The sequence below is a fragment of the Leucoraja erinacea genome, chromosome 31 (genome assembly GCF_028641065.1).
Source record: "Leucoraja erinacea ecotype New England chromosome 31, Leri_hhj_1, whole genome shotgun sequence".
NCBI lineage: Eukaryota > Metazoa > Chordata > Chondrichthyes > Rajiformes > Rajidae > Leucoraja > Leucoraja erinaceus.
In genome coordinates, this window is record NC_073407.1 from 11,624,783 (window position 1) to 11,644,969 (window position 20,187).

Below are 20,187 nucleotides of genomic sequence, written 5' to 3' on the forward strand. Positions count from 1 at the left end.
GCATCTCTGGAGAGAAGGAATGGGTGACATTTTGGGTCGAGACCTTTCTTCAGACTGGTTAGGGATAAGGCAAACAAGAGATATAGACAATGATGTAGAGAGATAAAGAACAAGAATGAAAGAAATGCAAAAAAGTAACTATGATATAGGAAACAGGCCATCGTTAGCTGTTTGTTGGGTGAAAACGAGAAGCTGGTGTGACTTGGGTGAGGGAGGGATAGAGAGAGAGGGAATGCCGGGAGTACTTGAAGTTAGCGAAATATGAGATGCTGTTCCTCCAATTTGCATTTAGCCTCACTCTGACAATGGAGGAGACGTAGGGCAGAACGTCAGTGTGGGATTGGGAAGGGGAATTAAAGTGTTTAGCAACTGGGAGATCAGGTGGGTTCAGGCGGACTGGATGAAGGTGTTCAGCAAAACGATCGCCCAGTCTAATGTGTGCACTGAATTCGGTCAGTCGCAACACCAGCAGCCTGGCTACACAGCATTGCCATACTGCCCCACCTGGGCCGAAGGGCCTGTTTTCATGCTGCATGGCTCCGTGGAAGATGTCCATCCTCGAATAGCTGCCTCGTCAGACTCTGACAGAAATGAACAAAGTCTCTTCCCCACAAACTTCAGGGTTGGTTAGTTCAGTGCCCTGGAGAGACGGAGACACTGAGAGGGTTGATTTTACTGAATGTGTCAGGTACTATGGGACCATGTAGCAGTTCCAACCCTATCATCCATGACTATCTCCCTGATTTGATTCATGGACACGCCGTCTCAGGCCAGGCTTCACTGACGCCCAGTTTAAACTGTGTTGCAGGGTGTTGCCAAAATAATTCATAGTAACCGGACAGGTTTAGCAATCGACGGAGGAGCTGTACATCCCTGGGTCCCAGTCACTGCCGGCTCTATCTCTCACGTACAGGGTTGCTGGGGTAACGAAGGATGAGTCACTGCCTCCCAATAAAATCTGGCAACTCGGAAAATCGGAGTGAGTTTGTGTGTTTGCATCAAGGTAAGTGGGAGCAGCAACTGGGGATGTTTTTTGGGGGAGTTGAGAGCAGGCGTGTGGGACTCCTGCAGCTTTCCTGTCCCGGTTCAGGCTTGAACCAAGTTCTTCAGCTTGTGACAAGGAGCCTTCGTCCGTTTCTCTATCCACAGATGCTGCCCGACCGGCTGAGAATCATCACGTTTTCTGTGTTATTATCCACATATTGTGTGCAGGGTGATCGTTTTGTTTTGGGAAATGTCTGATGCGATTCAGGAAGCTGCCAGAGCCTAAAGTGTGTCTGCAGCTGGAGTTGCTCGTGAGGCTTTTGATTGTGAGAAGCTTGTATAGTTATGAGGAGACGTGAAAGACTGCAGATGCTATAATTGGGAGCAATAATCCACATGAGGAATTTAGGGAGGCGAGCAACATCTATGCAGTGTTGCGAAATAGTCAATGTTTCTGGTCAAAAGCCTGCAATAGGGTCGAGAATGGGGAAGGATGATGTCTGGTGTAGAGAGGAGAGTGGGAGAGGTGAGACAGGGACCAGAGGTGATTGGTGCACTGAGGAGACAAGAGGAATTGCAGATGGTGGCTTACAAAAAAAAGATACAAAGTACAGGAGTAACTCAGTGGGTCAGGCAACATCTCTGGCGAGAGGTCAAGCCAAATTGAGTTGAAATACTGTCATGGGCACACGTACAGTGAGGTACTTGCAGCAGCATCACAAGCACATGGACTTAGACAACACCAACTATAGATAACACATAGATTACACGTAACATTTCTAAAAGAAAGTAGACTGCGCAAAACACAAGACATTACTTTTAAAACATAATTAGAAAAATAAACCAGTCCATAGTGGTGCTAGAGATGGTCCCTGGTCATGATAGGATTAAGGGTGTGGACCAACAAGGAACTGCAGAAGGTACACAAAAATGCTGGAGAAACTCAGCGGGTGCAGCAGCATCTACGGAGCGAAGGAAATAGGCGACGTTTCGGGCCGAAACCCTTCTTCAGACCTTCTTCAGGAACTGCAGATGCTGGTTTGCATGGGACACAAAGTGATGGAGTAACTCAACGGGTCAGGCAGCATCTCTGGAGAACATGGACAGGTGACGTTTCGGGTCATTTTGTGGAGGTTGGTTTGTGATCTTGATAGTAAATGGAAAATAGGTGATTGGTAGACCGAAGATGGATGAAAGATGATGGGTTTGCAAAGTCTTCACCTGTTCCTCTCTCCACAGATGCTGCCTGATCTGCTGAGAATTTCCACATTTTCGGATTTCATCCACAAATTGAGTGCAGGGTGATAATGTTGTTTTGGGAACGTCCTATATGACTAATAGCTACCAGAGTCTCCAGTGTGTCTGTAGCTGATAATGAAACCATGGCGCTGGTGTCACTTACAGGGTTTTTCATTGTAGTACTACCGTGTTGGTACGAAGTGCGTGCAGACAGACTGTTCTCAGGTAACGTGACGCTTTTTTTAATCTTCACCTTCCCACAAAGGATCAGAGGTTGTGGACATTGCCTGGGACACGGCAACTGAAACATTCGTTCTGTCTGAGTGGGGGAACAAAGATAACCATGGTGTGACTGATCATTAATGGTGAGTTTGAACTTTCTTATTTAACGTGAGACAGGGCGAAGGTGCAGGGAGTTCGCTCAGTGTGAAACGTTAACCAGTCGGCTGCTGAGTCACCCAAGGAAGTCGATGTTTTATCAATACTCACACTCCCCTGCACTTTCTAATAAAGACGTAAGCTGTGCTTCTGACTTTGTGCAGTGATTTTGTTGATTGTAACAAGTTGTTATAGAAAACATAGAAAATAGGTGCAGGAGGAGGCCATTCAGCCCTTCGAGCCATCAGGTCATGAACTGGTCCAGGAACGCTGAGGCCCTTTATAAGAAGGGATCAAGCCGGCTGTACTTTTTGAGAAGGCTCTGCTCCTTCAACATCTGCAGTAAGTTGCTGCAAATGTTCTTCCAATCGGTGGTAGCCAGTGCCATCTTCTTCATTGCCGTGTGCTAGGGTAAATTTAATTAAATTACATTTACACTGTGTTTTCTCAATAAACCAAATTAGAACAAGTATCCGGAGACACAAGCGACTGCAGATGTTGGAATCTTCAGCAAAAAGCCTTGCCTGTCCATTTACCTCCACAGATGCTACCTGGTCTGTTGGGTTACTTCAGCACTTTGTTTCTTGCTGAACAAGTATCTGCCAGTGTAGTGGATGAATTACATCTTATTCTAGCTCCTAAAATGATGTGCAAACCCCATCTTTTTTTTGCTCTCAAGCCTGCAGGTACGTGGGACAGAAGATCGCCGCTCTCTGTGGGAGGAAGAGAAATGATGGAGCGGTGCCCACAAAACCTGCAGCTTCAGTCAGTCAGACTAAGTGTACGTACGCTGAGATCTTGACTCCCCTGCAGCTGTGCACACCTCCATGCCTGGCCGATCTCTCTCAATCCCCTTGATCCCTTCCCTGGGAGGTTCCCCGACAGGCAGTCGGTCACAGAAGGTCTGGTTTTCTCAGAAACCTCAGGGCAGGCTCTCATGGTCACCCAGCTATGGGATGGATCTCGTTAAGTTGGAAAGGGTAGAGAAGAGATTCACCATGTTACCTGGGCACGTGGGCTTCAGTTACCGGCTGATGTTATCTGGGCTGAGACTATTTTCTTTAGAACGTAGGAGATGTCTTTATAGAGTGTACAAGATCATGAGGGGCATGGATAAAGAGAACACTCACAGTGTGTTTCCCGGGGTAGTGGATACTAAAACTAGAGGGCATAAGTTTGTTTAGTTTAGTTTAGTTAGTTAAAGCGGGAGGGGAGAAAATTAAGAAGGACGTCAGGGGAAACTTTTACTCTCAGAGGGTAGTCCATATCTGGAATGAGCTGCCAGGCGAAAGTATAGAAGCAGACACAATTACGACTTTTAAAAGTCATTTGGATAGATGTATGAATAGGAAGGGTTTGGAGGCCCATCGGTCAAATGCAGGCAACAGGGACTAGCCCAGTATACCAACTTGGTCGACATGGACAAGGAAGGGCTGTAGGGCCTGTTTCCGTGCATTTCATCTCAATGACTCTCAGGCCAATTTGGGAGCAGAAAAGGTAAGAGTTGTGGAGCTGGTTCTGCAATGCGGTTGTCAGCATGACTTAGCAGGTTCTGACACTATTGACAGATTGCAGCTTCGGGGAGGTTGGATCGTGTTACTGAACCAGGTTGGATGCTTCTGCTAGTGATATCATTATCTTTTAAATGTTGTTATCGCACCTCCCTCAACAGGTAGAGGCAGGTACAATAACACTATTTAAAGGATATTTCGAAACAGGTACATGGATAGGAAAGATTTTGAGTTATTTTGGTCAAACCTGTGTAAACAGGCGCAGCTTACTGTAGATGAGGAATCTTGGTTGGAATGGAAGGAATGGGCCAGAGGGCCTGTTTCCATGCTGTGTCACTCCATGACTCGAAACGTTTCCTCATGGGTGGGTCACGTGGAGTTGGAGATGTAAACCTCTCACAGTTATCCGGACAAATAAGGAGGTGGATGAGAGAAGTGATCACATTGAGAAAAGCCTCACCTGACTCTGCCTTTCTCTTCTGTCTAGACCCCAACGGCATCAATGATGGGAGATCTGTAACCAAGCCTGTCCACAACGACACATCACGTGATGTGCAGTGTGGGTCCTGCGGGTAGAGGGGGCACTGAGGGCGAGGGGGGTGGGGGCTCCTCATCTGCCCCTCCCTCAGTGCTGTCCGTCCAACAATGAACCAACCTTTGTTTTTGGGTCCAGGAACCATGACGACTTGTTCACAACCTCTCAGCGCAGAACCGAACTTGTCCGAAAATCTATTCCCTGCGGCACGGAAACAAAAGCAAAAGCAAGGAGCAGTCCGAAATTAAACGCTTCAGTGTATCTGTAACTGACACTAGTAAACTGGTTATATTCCGTTCACTGGCTGGTTTTGCTTTATTTGTGCATTGTTCCTCTTTGTTTCAGCGATGCTTTCCCCTGTTGACTACTTGCTGATTAATGGCGAGGTTCAGTGGTGCTTCATTCCCCTTGTGACCATGCCCTTTAACACCCCGATTGGTGGTCATAGGGTCATACAGCATGGAAACAGGCCCTTCTCCCCAATGTGCCCACACTCTGCCCACACCTACCAACATGTTCCAGCTACACTAGTCCCACCTGCCTGCGTTTGGTCCATATCCCTCCAAACCTGTCCTATCATGTACCTGGAGAACCGCATGATGGTACACTGGGTCTCACTGCCTCACTAGTTTTCAAACTCCATTCCATGTTTTAACAAAGACCAGTCAAGCATAAACTCCCCACTCACCCCACCCCACTCCTAACGCTGGCATTGGCATTGGTGTAGGTCTGCTCACCTGGAACAGATCCTGTGGTCATTCCCTTGATTTGACATCTGCTAAGTCAGAGAGATGTGCGTTTAGGAGGGTTTGTTATACTGTCACAGACTGCAAGGCACTCTCTGTCCTCATAGGTTGGGTCATAGTGTCCTACAGCTTGGAAACAGGCCTTTTGACCCAACTTGACCATGCTGACCAAAACGTCCCATCAACGCTAGTCCCACCTGCCCACGTTTGGACCACGCTCCTCTCAATCTTTCCTGCCCAAATGTCTCTTAACTTTTGTTATAGTATCTGTCTCAACTACCTCCTCTGGTAGCTTGCTCTATATACCCAGCAGCCTCTATCTGTAAAAGTTGATCCTCAGGTTCCTATTAAATCTTTCTCCTCTCACCTTAACCTTAGGTCCTCTGGTTCATGATTCCACTACTCTGTGCATTCAACCCATCTATACTCCCCCAGCTTCCTGTGCTCCAAGGAATAAAGTCCTAGCCTGCCTAACCTCTCCCTAGAGCTCAGGTCCTTGAGTTCTGGCAACATCTTCATGAGTCCTCTGTGTTCTTCCTTGCTTAATGACGTCCTTCCAGTAGCAGGGTGACTTAAACTGACAACAATTTTCCAAATGCGCCCTCACAACCCTGACCGTTGAAAGCCTTCTTGACCACGCTCTGCCACTTTCAGGGAACTGTACCTGTATTCCTAAATCCATCTCCTCAACAACAATTCCCTGTGCCCTGCCATTCACTGTGAAAAAGATAGAAAATATTGCACATTCCATGACTTTAGACTTTAGAGATACAGCGTAGAAACAGGCCCTTCGGTCCACCAAGCCCATGCCAAACTGCAATCACCCCGTGCACTAGCATTATCCTACACACTAGGGACAATTTACAATTTTTAACAAAGCCAATTAACATGCAAACCTGTACGTCTTTGGAGTGTGGAAGGAAACCGAAGCCTGTGGAATTCTCTGCCTCAGAGGACGGTGGAGGCGGGTTTTCTGGATGCTTTCAAGAGAGAGCTAGATAGGGCTCTTCAAAATAGCCGAGTCAGGAGATATGGGGAGAAGGCAGGAACGGGGTACTGATTGGGGATGATCAGCCATGATCACATTGAATGGCGGTGCAGGCTCAAAGGGCCGAATGGCCTCCTCCTGCACCTATTGTCTATTGCCACCCAGAGAAATCCCATGCAGGTCATGGGGAGAACGTAAACACTCCGTAAGGACAGCACCTGTAATCAGGATCGAACGCAGGTCTCTGGCACCATAATCAGTGAATTGACTGCAGACTAATGTTCATAAAACACAATGTGTTTAACCCTTTCAATCCATGCCCATTGCACTTCACTGAACATTAGTGGAACATTTAAGTCCAACTTCTTGCAAAGCAAAGCTCCCGAAGCTCCACAGCTTAGGTAGAAATAAGGAACTGCAGACGCTGGTTTATATAAAGATAGACACAACGTGCTGGAGTAACTCAGCGGGCAAGGCAGCATCTCTGGCGAAAAACAACGGGTGACGTTTCAGGTTAACCATCCCTACCCGAAACGTCACCCGTCCGTTTTGCAGTAGTACAACTCTCTCTTCCATTGTACGAGGCAAGTGCTTTTGAAGGGAGTGCAGGAAATGGAGCCAGGGTGAACCGAAAGGGAGTGCATGAAACAGACCAGGTGAATCAAATGCCAAATCATTGGGATGTCTGAAGAATTGGACGGAATATTGCTGGAGTTTTATTGTAGAGATTCAGTCTTTTCAGTCAATTGGTGCGGTGGCGCCCTCTACTGGTCCACCTCCTCTACTGGTCCATCTCCTCTACTGCCTGTTTGCTCCTTTCCTTTGTTCACTTGCTGAGGCAGTTTACTTTTACTTTAGAGATACAGCGTGGAAACAGGCCCTTTGGCCCACTGAGTCCGCGTAGACCAGCGATCACCCCGTACACTAGTACTATCCTACACAGTAGGGATAATTTGCAATTTTTAACAAAGCCAATTAACCTACAAACCTCTACGTTTTAGGAATGTGGGAGCAGCTACAGGCATATGGGAAAAAAAAGGTGGTCACAGGGAGAATGTACAAACTCTGTACAGACAGTACCCATGGTCAAGATCAAACCTGGGACTGCGCCACCATGCCGCCCTAAGTTCACACAGAACTAAAGCTGTCCTAGCTCGGAACTTACTTGCTCCTTTGCATTCTCTTCGGCCAGAGGTGTTACATATGGACCACGCCACATTTGCCCTGAACTTGTCAGGTACATAATGATGGTGGAAATACTACCCATAGTCAGGATCAAACCCGGGTGTTTGGCGTTGTAAGGCAACAACTCTGCCACTGCACCACCTGTCATAACCCACTGTGGCATCCCATTAATACATCAAAACCTTTGCACAAAAACCTCCTCTAGCCCTCCTTATCCACAGTTAGCCTCATCTCTTTACAGGTAAAGTACAGTGTGATTTTGATGTACTTTCGTATGACCTTGCACTAAAAGTTATTCCCTTAACATGTATCAATACACTGTAAGTGGCTCGATTGTAATCATGTATTGTCTGTCTGCTGACTGGATAGCACGTAACATAAGTTTTTCACTGTACCTCGGTACACGTGATAATAAACTAAACCTGATGTTCTTGTACATGAATTACAAAACATCAACACAAAGTCAGGGCCTATCAGCAAAGGTGTTTAGAAGCAGGGACCATATGGTCATCATTGTACAAGGTGCTAGAGAGACCACGCCTGGAGTAATTTGCAGTTTTGGTCACCTTATTTAAGAAAAGTTAATCTAGTGCTGAAAGTAGCTCAGAATAGATTCACCAGGCAAATTCCTGGAATGACACATCACTGGCAGCTAAAGGTTTGATCTATACGCATCAAAGTTTGGAAGAATGAGGAACTGAATTAATCTGAGATTGAGTAGGCTGGTTCTATTTTATCTGGAGCAAAGGGAGCTGAGAGGTGACATGAGAAATGTCTATAAAATTTTGAAAGACATGGATTGGATAGGTAGCTTCCGTGTTAGAGACATACAAAACTAGAGGGTAAAGATTTAAGGTAAGAGTGAGGAGCTTTAAAGGAGGTCTGAGGGGTAAATTTTCACATGATCAGCAGCTGATGTCTAGAATGAGCTGCCAGAGGAAATGGTGGTGGATGAAACAGTAACAATGGGTAAGAGGCATCTGGAGAGATGAGCAGAGCGTTGAGGAATGTGGAATTCATGCAGGCAAAAGTAGGATCAGTAAAGATCGGCATGATGACACAAGGAACTGCAGGTGCTGGAATCTTGCATAGAACATGAAGTGCTGGAGTAACTCAACGGGTCAGGCAGCATCGCTGGAGGATGTAGATATTTCACAGTAGTGTTGGTCCGTGATGTAGGATGTGATCCTGAGGTAGGATTAATAATTTCAAGGAAGTATGAAGAACCACTGTGTGCAGACAAAAGCAGGGAAGGTAATGGGCTGCTCCAGTACTCAAGGCAGGCAGCAGGCTGAGTCATGGCAATCTTTATCAACTGTGAAGGAGAGATTTCACTCAATCTTCATAAGTACTTTCAAGTGAAATAGTCTGCCTGAATTTGATCCCAACACTAGACATAGAAGCAATTATCGAGGCACTGCAAAAAGGCTCTGAATTCTTCATCTCCTCCACTGACAAGTTTTCAGACCCCTTTGTGAAAATGTCTATCTGGTTTCATTAGTCACACTAAGTTGGTATGCAGGTACATTTAGTACAGCAAAGTGGCACAACTGGTAGAGTTGCTGCCTTACAGTGCCAGAGACCCTGACCTCGAGTGCTTTCTATGTGGAGTTGGCACGTTCTCCCTGCGACCATGTAGGTTTCCTCCGTGTGTTCCAGTCTCTTCCCATGTTCCAGACATGCAGATTTGTCGATTAAAACATTGGAATTTGTAAATGGTCCCCAGTATGTAGGGAGTGGATGCAAAAGTAGGATAATGTAGAACTAGTGTGAATCGGTGATCAATGGTCAGCGGGGACTCGGTGAACTGAGTTTCCATGCTGCATCTTTCAATAAATCAATTCGGATGCAAACTTTTGACTATCACAAGAAAGTTTTATTAAACACCCTGTTTTTGATTCTACGTGTAGGAATGACAAATAACTTGCATTTACAAACCATCCCGATATTGGGACACTTCAAGAACGGTGCGTTATAGCTAAAGGCTGAGGTGCAAGGGCAGAGGCAGCAATGTGCCCCATTGATTAGAATCGCTGCCAATGCTCTCCCCACATTCACATCGACGGGTCGGTGGGATATCATTGGATCTCTTACCTGTTCCTCTGGTTTGAGGTTCAGAACAATACAGCACAGGAACAGATTGCTAGACCAACAAAGTCTGTTCAGCTTGTTGAATGCTTTATCAAAGGCCATGCGCACAATATCCACTGCCCTACTCTCATCAATCATCTTCACCTAAAAATACTCAATTAAGTTTGTAAGACGTGTTATACTGATCCGTATCATCCTGCAGCTTAAGGCTAGTCTCCTTGCTCACACCACTAATGTTCATGCCATCTATAAACTTACTAATCATACTGTCTACATTCATATCCAAACCATTAATACATAAAGTTTCCCGACTCTAATCCAAAGTACATCATTGGTCACATGCTTCCAATTACAAAACCACACCACACACCTCTCATCATCAAGTCAATTTTGGATCCAATTTGCCAGCTTGGCCTGGACCTATGGGGTCTCACCTTTGCACCAGTTTCCCCATGCAGAAAGCTGTCCTGATACTGATTGAATTCAGGTAATTAAAAGCAAGGCAACGCAGTTGATGCACCACATTAAGGCAACAAGGCAAGAGAACCAGACCGCCCTGAAAATGCATGATCATATCCTGCTGTTTCTCACCAGACACAGCAGCTTGTGAGTAAAATCCCATGAGATGCATGTGTAACAAAAAAAAACATGTACATGATGTGAAGGCAGCAACAGATTTATTACCAGATTAAGACAGAAGTATTATGATGAACAGTAATGTTAACAAAAACAAAAATGTTTAATTGCCAGCAGTTTCAAGTAAAAGAATAGACTACTCTGTCGCACACTAGGATGGTACTACACAACACGAATTCAAACACAAAGTTGGAATCTCATTACAATAATCAGCTGTTACACAGCTTAGATTCTGAAAATAATCACTTAATTATCCAAGTTTCCTTTTTATATATTAGACTTTAATGGCACTCGGACATCTGTTCCAACAGGTGCATTTATGCCAACTATGCAGAGTCTGAACTGTTTATAATTGCTCAAGGCCATTTTGTTACAATGGGATCCGAATCTAAGATGGATCCAATTGCCAATGTCCCATATTTCTATTTAGAATATTAATAAAGCATTTTCGTCCCAAAATATTTCAAGTGGACAGAGTTCAGTGCATTCTTTGCCTCCCTCAATTATTCGCAGTTTGATAAAGATTTCTTGGATCACTACATCAGTTTATATTGTCAGACTGACCACGTTTGTGCAACAACAACAACAAAAAATCAGTAGAGTAATCACACAAGCTCCAATGATCTGAATGCAAGTATCTACTTGTGTCAAGCACAATTTTATATTTTAATTATGTCTACTGTTAAAATGCACCCTTAATTCAAAATATAATCTAAGCAATTGTTTTATTCTAGTATGATTAATATTGTGCGCATTTATATCACTTAATATCTGAATTCCTCACTTTTAAAATGGAAAATCATTGTTGAAACGCCTTCAGTTTTGCCTCGGAAAATCTAGTGGAAATCAGGAACATGTAAGAGTTTCAACATCAGAGGAAACTTCACAAGAGAAACTCAAACTGCCCTTTTTTTAAAAATTCATCTGATTTTTATTTTATTTGAAAGTAGAAATGTTGCACAAATAAGAGTTTGCATAAGCATAGTAATATCACAAAATATTTCTATCCCAGTGGTTCTTTGGTATTGTTCAATGCAAAACTACAATCCAGTTCTAACCATTAATGCGAACGTTGACATGAATTTCTGGTTTGATGTCACAGATCAAGTTGAGGAGGTTATTCAAAACCATTTCCTTGTGCTGCTCATAGCTTGCCCCAATTATTTTGATTTTCTCAACAGTGTCTTTGTCAACTTCAGTGGCCGAATTACCATGTGAACCAAGTGCCTGAAAAGGAATGTAAAATTGTCAACGGTGTGTTCAATTCTACACACGAATTGTGCCTTTTGCACAACACCCACAGAAGCCTTTGTCCAGCATTTTAAACATTCATGTAGCGATACTGTTCATTAAATATTAAACCAGTAACCAAGCACTGGTCCGAATTCCATGCATACATTAAGACAAAAGAATCTCAAACGCACACATGCTAGTTCCCTGCAAACATTCCTTCTATTTGCAACTTTTAAGAACTCAAGAATTGGCTTTACGGGCATTGCTTCACAGAGCATTACATTTTAACTCTTGCATATCCAGCTGCAGCTCCATTATCAAAATTAATTTGTCACATTTTATTTCTGAACACAAATTCAGAACCATACTTTTCTGCCAAAAATCAGTGATGCCAATAGCCACCACACTCCCCACAGAAATGGTGAGCAGAGGGAGGCTGCTCGATTTACACGATATAAACTTAAAATGATGTCCATTCGTTTTCAAGCCATCACCATCTGACCACAAGAATCAATTACTGCCAATCTCCGACATTGACATTTCTTGCAAGCGAGTCAGCGTTCAGACTTGAGCTATGGATTTCTGAGAAGGAGCCCTCAAAATAATAATTTCAGCATTTATGTTTCCTTGCCTTGCCCTCTCGCAATCCAGGCATGTTCTCTCCCTCGAGTAGGAAGGAACTGCAGATGCTGGTTGACACCAAAGACGGATACAAAATGCTTGAGTCAATCAGCGGGTCAGGCAGCATTTTCGGAATGGGTGAATTTTTGGGTCGAGACCTTTCTTCAGACGTCTCTTCCCTCTATTTCTTTATACAGACTCCTCTATTTCTTCAGTGCCTTAATTTCACATTTACTTCTCCATTTTAATTTACACTTCCTCTTCATGACTTTTCTCCAATTTAATCTTTCACCCGTCGGCCACGTCAATTTGATTATCATAACCTCACACTGAGCATATAATATTCTCTGACAAAGAGAACTGGCCAAGTCTAATCTATGCAGAGTGCCAGATAGATATTTAAAAAAGGTGAAAACTCCATGATTATTTGAAAGCTGCTGAATCAAGGATACTGCAGCTATTAGATGCACAAAATGACATAATGTTGAGATACTGGATCTACTAAAAACTGATGGAAATGTTAGCTGCACATAAAATGGACAAACCACGGATGGGGTGCATCGTCAGTGACAAGAGATGTAAAGGAAGGAAATTACAGGGGGGGCTCTTTCCATTCTGACTAATTCTCAATGGAATCATTCATCCAATCAGTTTTCCCAGCTCAATTGGCCTGTCTGCGCCATCCAGTCATCACCCGTACACTAGCTCTATCATTCACACTAAGGACAATTTACAGAAGCCAATTATCCTCCAAAAACCTGCATGTCTTTGGAATGCGGGAGGAAACCAGAGCATCAGGAGAAAACCCACCCCGTCACGAGGAGAACGTATAAACTCCATACAGACAGCACTTATAGTCAGGATCAAACCCAAGTCTCTTGTGCTGTAACACAGTAACTCTACCACTGCGCCACCCTTCAGATTAGTTCTTCTGATTATCAATCACATTAAGGACAACGTCGGCACATTTTCAATTTTAAGTCGACCTAAATTAACGCAGAACATCCACAAAAGGTAGGCACAAGGAAATCCAGACTCCAAAAGATAAAGTGCCGAGTTACTCCAGCACTTTGAATCAATTTTCCACAAAAAGTCACTGTTAAAAACAATCATTAACTGAAGATCAATGATCTGCTACTCTAGAGAGATCAGCAGCACTTAACAAGAAAGTTCCTGATTTCATAAAATCATCACTTCTAACGGGATTCCTGCAAACAGACCACGCACTGGTGCACTTAAAATGCACAATCAGGAGCAACTCAATCCTCTAAGTATGTGTTTAAGACTGGAAGCCAAGCCTTTAAAGCATTCTCTGAGGTTTACTGTGCACTTATACCACGTACAGCATCTTCCTTATTTTTGAACTCCTTCTCCCGCTGGAGGCGGTACTGCTCGATCTCAGCCTGGGCCTCCTCCTTCGCTTGCTTCAACCGACGATGCTTTCCTGCAAAGGAGAAAAGTCAGAGACATTCAGCAAAGCACATTTACAATATAAAGTCTATATGTTTGCTATCAAACATCTATTTTAATCAAACCCGATGCCAGGTTTGCTTCCTCACAGTGCTTATCATTCTTGAAAGTGAACTCAGCAATAATATCCTGTTATTCATTAGATTAATAGGAAATGTAATGGCTCACTGAACTAAGAGGCACCCCCTCTCCCCACCCACCATTGTAAAATAAATGCACAGCACACAATTTGGTTACAGAAATGGCTTCATTATAGGAAGCAGAGGGTGGTGGTGGAAGGTTGTTTTACGGACTGGAGACCTGTGTGTCAGGGATTGATGCTGGGCCCATTACTATTTGTCATTTATGTCAATGATTTGGATGAGAATGTACATGTACAAGGCATGATTGGTAAGTACAAGGCATGATTGGTAAGTTTGCAAATGACAATGAAATAGGTGGTCTCGTACACAGTGAAGATGGTTATCAACAATTACAACAGGACATTTTAGTTTAAGATATTAGTCAGCTGGGCAAATGGGCCGAGGAGTGGCTAATAGGGTTTAATTCAGATAGGTGCGTAGGAAGGAACTGCAGATGCTGGTTTAAACCAAAGATAGACACAAAATGCTGGAGTAACTAAGCGAGACAGGCAGCATCTCTGGAGAGAAGGAATGATGTTTGTTTTGTTTAGAGTCAAGACCTTTTTTTCAGACGGTCTCTTCCCTTTATTTCTTCATACAGACCTCTCTATTTCTTCAGTGCCTTCATTTCACATTCACTTCTCCAATCTAATGGATCCGAAGAAGCGTCATGACCTGAAACATCACCCATTCCTTATCTCCAGACATGTGCTTTAACTGTAGGACCAGCTAACACAAATAAAATGAAAGTTAAGTAACTTCCCAAAATATTCTGCAATTTTTATAATGGATATCCATAGATCTGCAGACCAGTTTCAAAGGCGTAAATTCAAGAGCCATTGCACAATAACTTTAACCCTTTTACACAAAGCGCCCACATTGTTGTAAGCAATGCAGAAAAAGCAGAAATCAGATTTCAAATTCTGGAACAAAGTAAAACAGGAAACATTGAGCATACTCAGCAAGTCAACCCACATCCAGCAATTTCTGCTTTTGGTTTGGGATGGGGGGGGGGGAGGGGTGGGGGAAAAGGAGGGGGGAGAGGAAGGAAAAAGGAGGGGGGGGGGAGAGAGGGGTGGGGGAGGGGAGAGTGGTGGAGGGAGGGAGGGGGACGGACAGTGGAGAATGGAGGGGGGAGAGGGGGAGGAGAGGGGGGGAAGGTGGGGAGTGGAGTGGGAGGGGGTGAGGGGGAGTGGGGGAGGGTGGAGAATGGGGGGGGTGGAGAGGGAGGGAGGGGGAGGGGGGAGTGTAGAGGGGGGAGAACGAGGGGAGGGAGGGGGAGGGGGAGGGGGAGGGGGGGGGGGAGAGGGAGAGAGGGAGGGAGGGGGGGAGGGAGGGGAGGGAGGCGGAGGGGGAGGGAGAGAAGGGGGATGGAGTGAGCGAGGGAGGGGGGGGGGAGAGTGAGGGAGCGGGAGGGGGGGAGGGGGAGTGGGGGGGGGTGGAGAATGGAGGGGGGGAGAGGGAGGGAGGGGGGGGGGGAGGGGGGAGAGGGAGGGGGGGAGGGGGAGGGGGAGGGGGGGGGATGGAGAATGGAGGGGGTGGGGAGTGAGGGAGGGGGAGGGGTGGAGAGGAGGGAGGGGGGGAGGGAGAGGGAGGTGTGGGGGAGGGAGGGAGAATGGAGGGGGTTGGGAGGGGGAGGGGGAGGGGGTGGAGAGTGAGTGAGGGGGGAGGGGAAATATGGGGGAGTCGGGAGGGTTGTCGCGGAGAGGACAGGCGGTGGGGATGGAGAGGCGGCTCCCCCGGACCCGCACTCACGTTTGCGGGCCTCGGTCACCCGCTCGGCCGCGCGTTTCTCCGCCTGCAGAAGCTGCTGGATCCCCTGCGACTGGCTCGCCATCGCCCTCCGCCCGCGCCTGCGCACCCCACTCGATTCCGCCCGCGCCTGCGCACCCCGCCGCCAGCACCGCCCTCTGCAGGCCGAACGCTGACGGTGCAGAGAGGACGGGACAGGGGGGATGGGACAGGGGGGATGGGCAGTGGGGAGCAGAGAGTGGGGATGGGACAGAGTGGATGGGGCAGTGGGGGATGGGACAGAGGGATGGGGCAGTGGGGGATGGGGCAGGGGGGATGGGACAGTGGGGGGGATGGGGCAGGGGGAGGTGGGACAGGGGGGATGGGACAGAGGGATGGGGCAGTGGGGGATGGGACAGAGTGGATGGGGCAGGGGGGATAGGGGGGGTGAGGACAGTGGGGGGGATGGGGCAGGGGGAGGTGGGAGGGGGGATGGGGGGGGGGAGATAGGGCATGGTGAGGACGGGGCAGGTGAGGATGGGGAAGGTGAGCAAGTGAGAAGGTGAGGCTATGGGGAAGGAGGGGTGGGAGTGGATCAGATATTGTGTGTTGAGGGTAGAGAGGCAGGTAGTGGGGAATGACATTACATAATTGCTCTGGACTTTACAGGCGACAGTTTCGTAGCTCGTAGTGCTGTTACATCACAGCTCCAGAGACCCCGGGTTCGATCCCGACCTCCAATGCTATCTGTGTGGAGTTTGCTCATTCTGCTCATTCTCTCTGTGACTGCACGGGTTTCCTCCCACATCCCAAAGATGTGTGCGTTTATAGCTTACTTAGTTTCTGTACATTTCCCGTGATGTATAGGGAGTGGATGAGAAAGTGGGATAACATGGAACTAGAGTGAATGGATGATCGATGGTGGACATGGATTCAGTTAAGTGCACAGATGGAGCTGAGCATCAAGCACTTTGACAATGTAACCACTAATGAGAGATACCACCCCCTTCGCTATGTTTGACAGATTGCCATGCCAAACACAAAGAGTCCAATCTCACCTCTGAGCATACAACCCTCAGCTCACTCAGCAACAAACCCAACATTATTGTTCTTCTCTGGCAGACTGACCTCTACCATGCTGAGGCCAGGCGTCAGCTCTCGGATACCTCCTCACACCTACCCCTCTCCTCCACAGCATCCAACCTTGTAGTTCCCCAAATCCACACTGCCCTTTCCTATCTCCTTCCTAAAGTCCACAAACAGGACTGGTAGACCCGTCGTCTTTGCCTGCTCTTGCCCCACAGAACTCCTTTCTTAATAACTTGATTCCATCATATTCCCGCTTGTAACCATATAACAATTACAGCACGGAAACAGGGACCCTTCTACCGTCGAACATCTCCCCTAGTCCCATATACCGGCGCTCAGACCATAACCCTCCAGTTCCCACATATAACTATCCAATTTATTTTTAAATGATAAAAACGAATGCCAGCCACCACCTCACTGGAAGTTTGATCCTGACTAGCTACCACTGTCTGAGTAAAGGAGATCCCCCTTGTAAACTTCAGTTCTTAATTCCCATGTCCCCTGCTACTCTCAGTGGGGCTTTTGTCTCTGAGATCCCTCATTTTAAAAACCTCTATCAAGTCCCCCCTTAACCTTCTGCGCTCCAAAGAATAAAGCCCAAAGAATAAAGCCTTGTCCGGGATACCTCACAAGCAACGGTAGAGTTGCCACCTTACAGCGAACGCAGCGCCAGGCTCGGGTTTGATCCTGACTACGGGTGCTGTCTGAACGGAGATTGTACGTTCTCCCCATGACCTGCATGGGTTTTCTCTGAGATCTTTGGTTTCCTCCCACAATCCAAAGACGTCCAGGTATGTAGGTTAATTGGCTTGGTAAATCTAAATGTAAAGTAAAAAATTGTCCCTAGTGGATATAGGATAGTATTAATGAGCGGGGATCACTGTATCTCTAAACTAAACTATGGGCCTCAATTACCCTACAAACAGCAAACAATGGCCTTGTTTCCTTTATCATTGTTACTTTTTTGCATATCTTTTATTCATTGTTCTTTATCTCCCATCGTGTATATCTCTCGTTTCCCTTATCCCTAATCAGACTGAAGAAGGGTCTCGACCCGAAACGTCGCCCATTCCTTCTCTCCAGAGATGCTTCCTGTCTTGCTGAGTTACTCCAGCTTTTTGTGTCTATCCTCAATTGCCTGATCTTTACCATAGACATTCAGCCTCTTTACACCTCCAATCCCCACCAGGAAGGTCTCATGGCCCTCCATTAGTTTCCCTCTACTAACACTCTCCACCGCCTGGCAAAAGTTGTCCTCACCCTCCACAACCTCTTCTGACTCCTCTCATTTTCTTCAGGCCAGGGGCAAACTATTTCGCCAAACACTTGCACACAGTCTGCCATGATTTACTGGAACTCCCGGTTGCTAAATATTTTAACTCCTTATCCCATTCCCATTTTAACCTTTCCATTGCCAATCTGTGTGACATTCCTCCAGGCTAGATGCAAACTGGAAGAACAGCACATCATATTCTGTTTGAGAGGCTGGCAACCCAACGGTATGAACATTGAATTTTCCAACTTGCTGACTAACCTGCCCAAACATCCCCTTTTATCCCTCACCCCCTTTTCAATACCCCCTTCCCCATTTATCTGTGCCCCACCTAGACTTGCACCCAATTCTCCCCTCCCCCATTCCTTCCTTTGGCTTTGCAATTCCTATATGTAATTTGTATTTGGCTTTGCAATTCCTATTATCATTGCTATATGTAAGAGGGAGTTAGATGTGGCCCTTGTGGCTAAAGGGATCAGGGGGTATGGAGAGAAGGCAGGTACGGGATACTGAGTTGGATGATCAGCCATGAACATATTGAATGGCGGTGCAGGCTCGAAGGTGTACCTATTATCTTACTTCTTCTTTTCATCTTTGGCCTTTATCAAACCATAGAGCTACAGTGCCCTCCATAATGTTCGGGACAAAGATCCATTGTTAATTTATTTGCCTCTACTCCACAATTTGAGATTTGTAATAGAAAAAAAATCTCATGTGGTTAAAGTGCACGTTGTCAGATTTTAATAAAGGCCACTTTTATACATTTTGGTTTCACCATGTAGAAATTAAGGCAGTGTTTATACATAGTCCCCCCATTTCAGGGCACCATAATGTGTGGGACACAGCAATGTCATGTAAATGAAAGTAGTCATGTTTAGTATTTTGTTACATATCCTTTGCATGCAATGACCACTTGAAGTCTGCGATTCAAGGACATCACCAGTTGCTGGGTGGCTTCTCTGGTGATGCTCTGCCAGGCCTGTATTACAGCCATATTTAGCTTATGCTTGTTTTGGGGGCTAGTACCCTTCAGTTTTCTCTTCAGCATATAAAAGGCATTCTCAATTGGGTTCAGATCGGGTGATTGACTTGGCCACTCAAGAATTGACAATTTTTTAGCTTGAAAAACTAATTTGTAGCTTTAGCAGTATGTTTGGGATTATTGTCTTGCTGTAGAATGAATCGCCGGCCAATGGGTTTTGAGGGATTGAGCAGATAGGATGTGTCTACACACTTCAGAATTCATTATGCTACTGCCATCATGCTACTATCTTCATTGTATCATCAATGAAGATAAGTGAGCCAGTACCTTCAGTACCTGAGCCCAGGCCATAACCCACCACTGTGTTTCACAGATGAGGTGGTATGCTTTGCAACTTGGGCAGTTCCTTCTCTCCTCCATACTTTGCTCTTGCCATCACTCTGATATGTTAATCTTCGTCTCATCTGTCCACAAGACCTTTTTCCAGAACTGTGGTTGATCTTTTAAGTACTTCTTGGCAAACTTTAACCCGACCATCCTATTTTTGTGGCTAGCCAATGGTTTACATTGTGCAGTGTAGCCTCTGTATTTCTATTCATGAAGTCTTTTGCGGACAATGGTCACTGACAAATCCACACCTGATTACTGAAGAGTGTTTCTGATCTGTCAGACGGGTGTTAGGGGATTTTTCTTAATTATAGAAAGAATTCTTCTGTCATCAGCTATGGAGGTCTTTCTTGGCATGGTAGTCCCTTTGCGATTAGTAAGCTCATTGGTCTCTTTCTTCTTAATGATGTTCCAAACAGTTGATTTTGATAAGCCTAAGGTTTGGCTGATGTCTCTAACAGTTTCATTCTTGTTTCTCAGTCTCATAATGGCTTCTTTGACTTTCATTGGCACAACTTTGGGCCTCATGTTGATAAACAATAATAAAAGTTTCCGAAGGTGATGGAAAGACTGGAGGAAAGATTAGGTACTGGGAGCTCTCTTATACCTGCATTAAGGAAGCATTTAAACACACCTGAGCAATTACACACACCTGTGAAGCCATGTGTTCCTAACATTATGGTGTCCTGAGATGGGGGACTATGTATAAACACTGCTGTAATTTTTACATGGTGAAACCAAAATGTATAAAAATGGCCTTTAATAACATCTGACAATGTGATTTGTTCTATTACAAATCTCAAATTGTGGATTACAGGGGCAAATAAATAAATGATGTGTCCCCAACATTATGGAGGGCATTGTATAAAACAAGCTCTCATCTGTATCCACCTATTACACATGGATTAGGATGTGTAATATGCAGCCCTGCCAACTCTCGGCATTGAGCGTGAGACTCACGCATTTCACGCAATTCTCACTCTCTC

General features: G+C 45.6%; 1 protein-coding gene and 1 long non-coding RNA gene across 3 annotated transcripts; one reads left to right on the top strand and one right to left on the bottom strand.

Moving 5' to 3' along the window:
- The first annotated feature begins 848 nt into the window (after window positions 1–848).
- Window positions 849–4,945, top strand: LOC129711916 (uncharacterized). 2 transcript variants are annotated; one of them, XR_008725958.1, is made up of 4 exons: window positions 849–1,003; window positions 2,489–2,588; window positions 3,281–3,382; window positions 4,600–4,945. It is a non-coding gene; the product is annotated as an uncharacterized LOC129711916 (long non-coding RNA). The 2 variants fall into 2 exon arrangements; XR_008725957.1 differs by lacking the exon at window positions 849–1,003 and having other exon boundaries at window positions 2,371–2,588.
- A 5,372-nt stretch (window positions 4,946–10,317) lies between these two features.
- Window positions 10,318–15,650, bottom strand: atp6v1g1 (ATPase H+ transporting V1 subunit G1). Its single transcript, XM_055659942.1, has 3 exons — window positions 15,495–15,650; window positions 13,491–13,591; window positions 10,318–11,520 (listed from the first exon to the last, which is right to left on the bottom strand). Exons 1-3 carry the CDS (start codon window positions 15,574–15,576, stop codon window positions 11,347–11,349), a joined length of 357 nt encoding a protein of 118 aa, XP_055515917.1. The 5' UTR covers window positions 15,577–15,650; the 3' UTR covers window positions 10,318–11,346.
- Window positions 15,651–20,187: the final 4,537 nt, after the last annotated feature.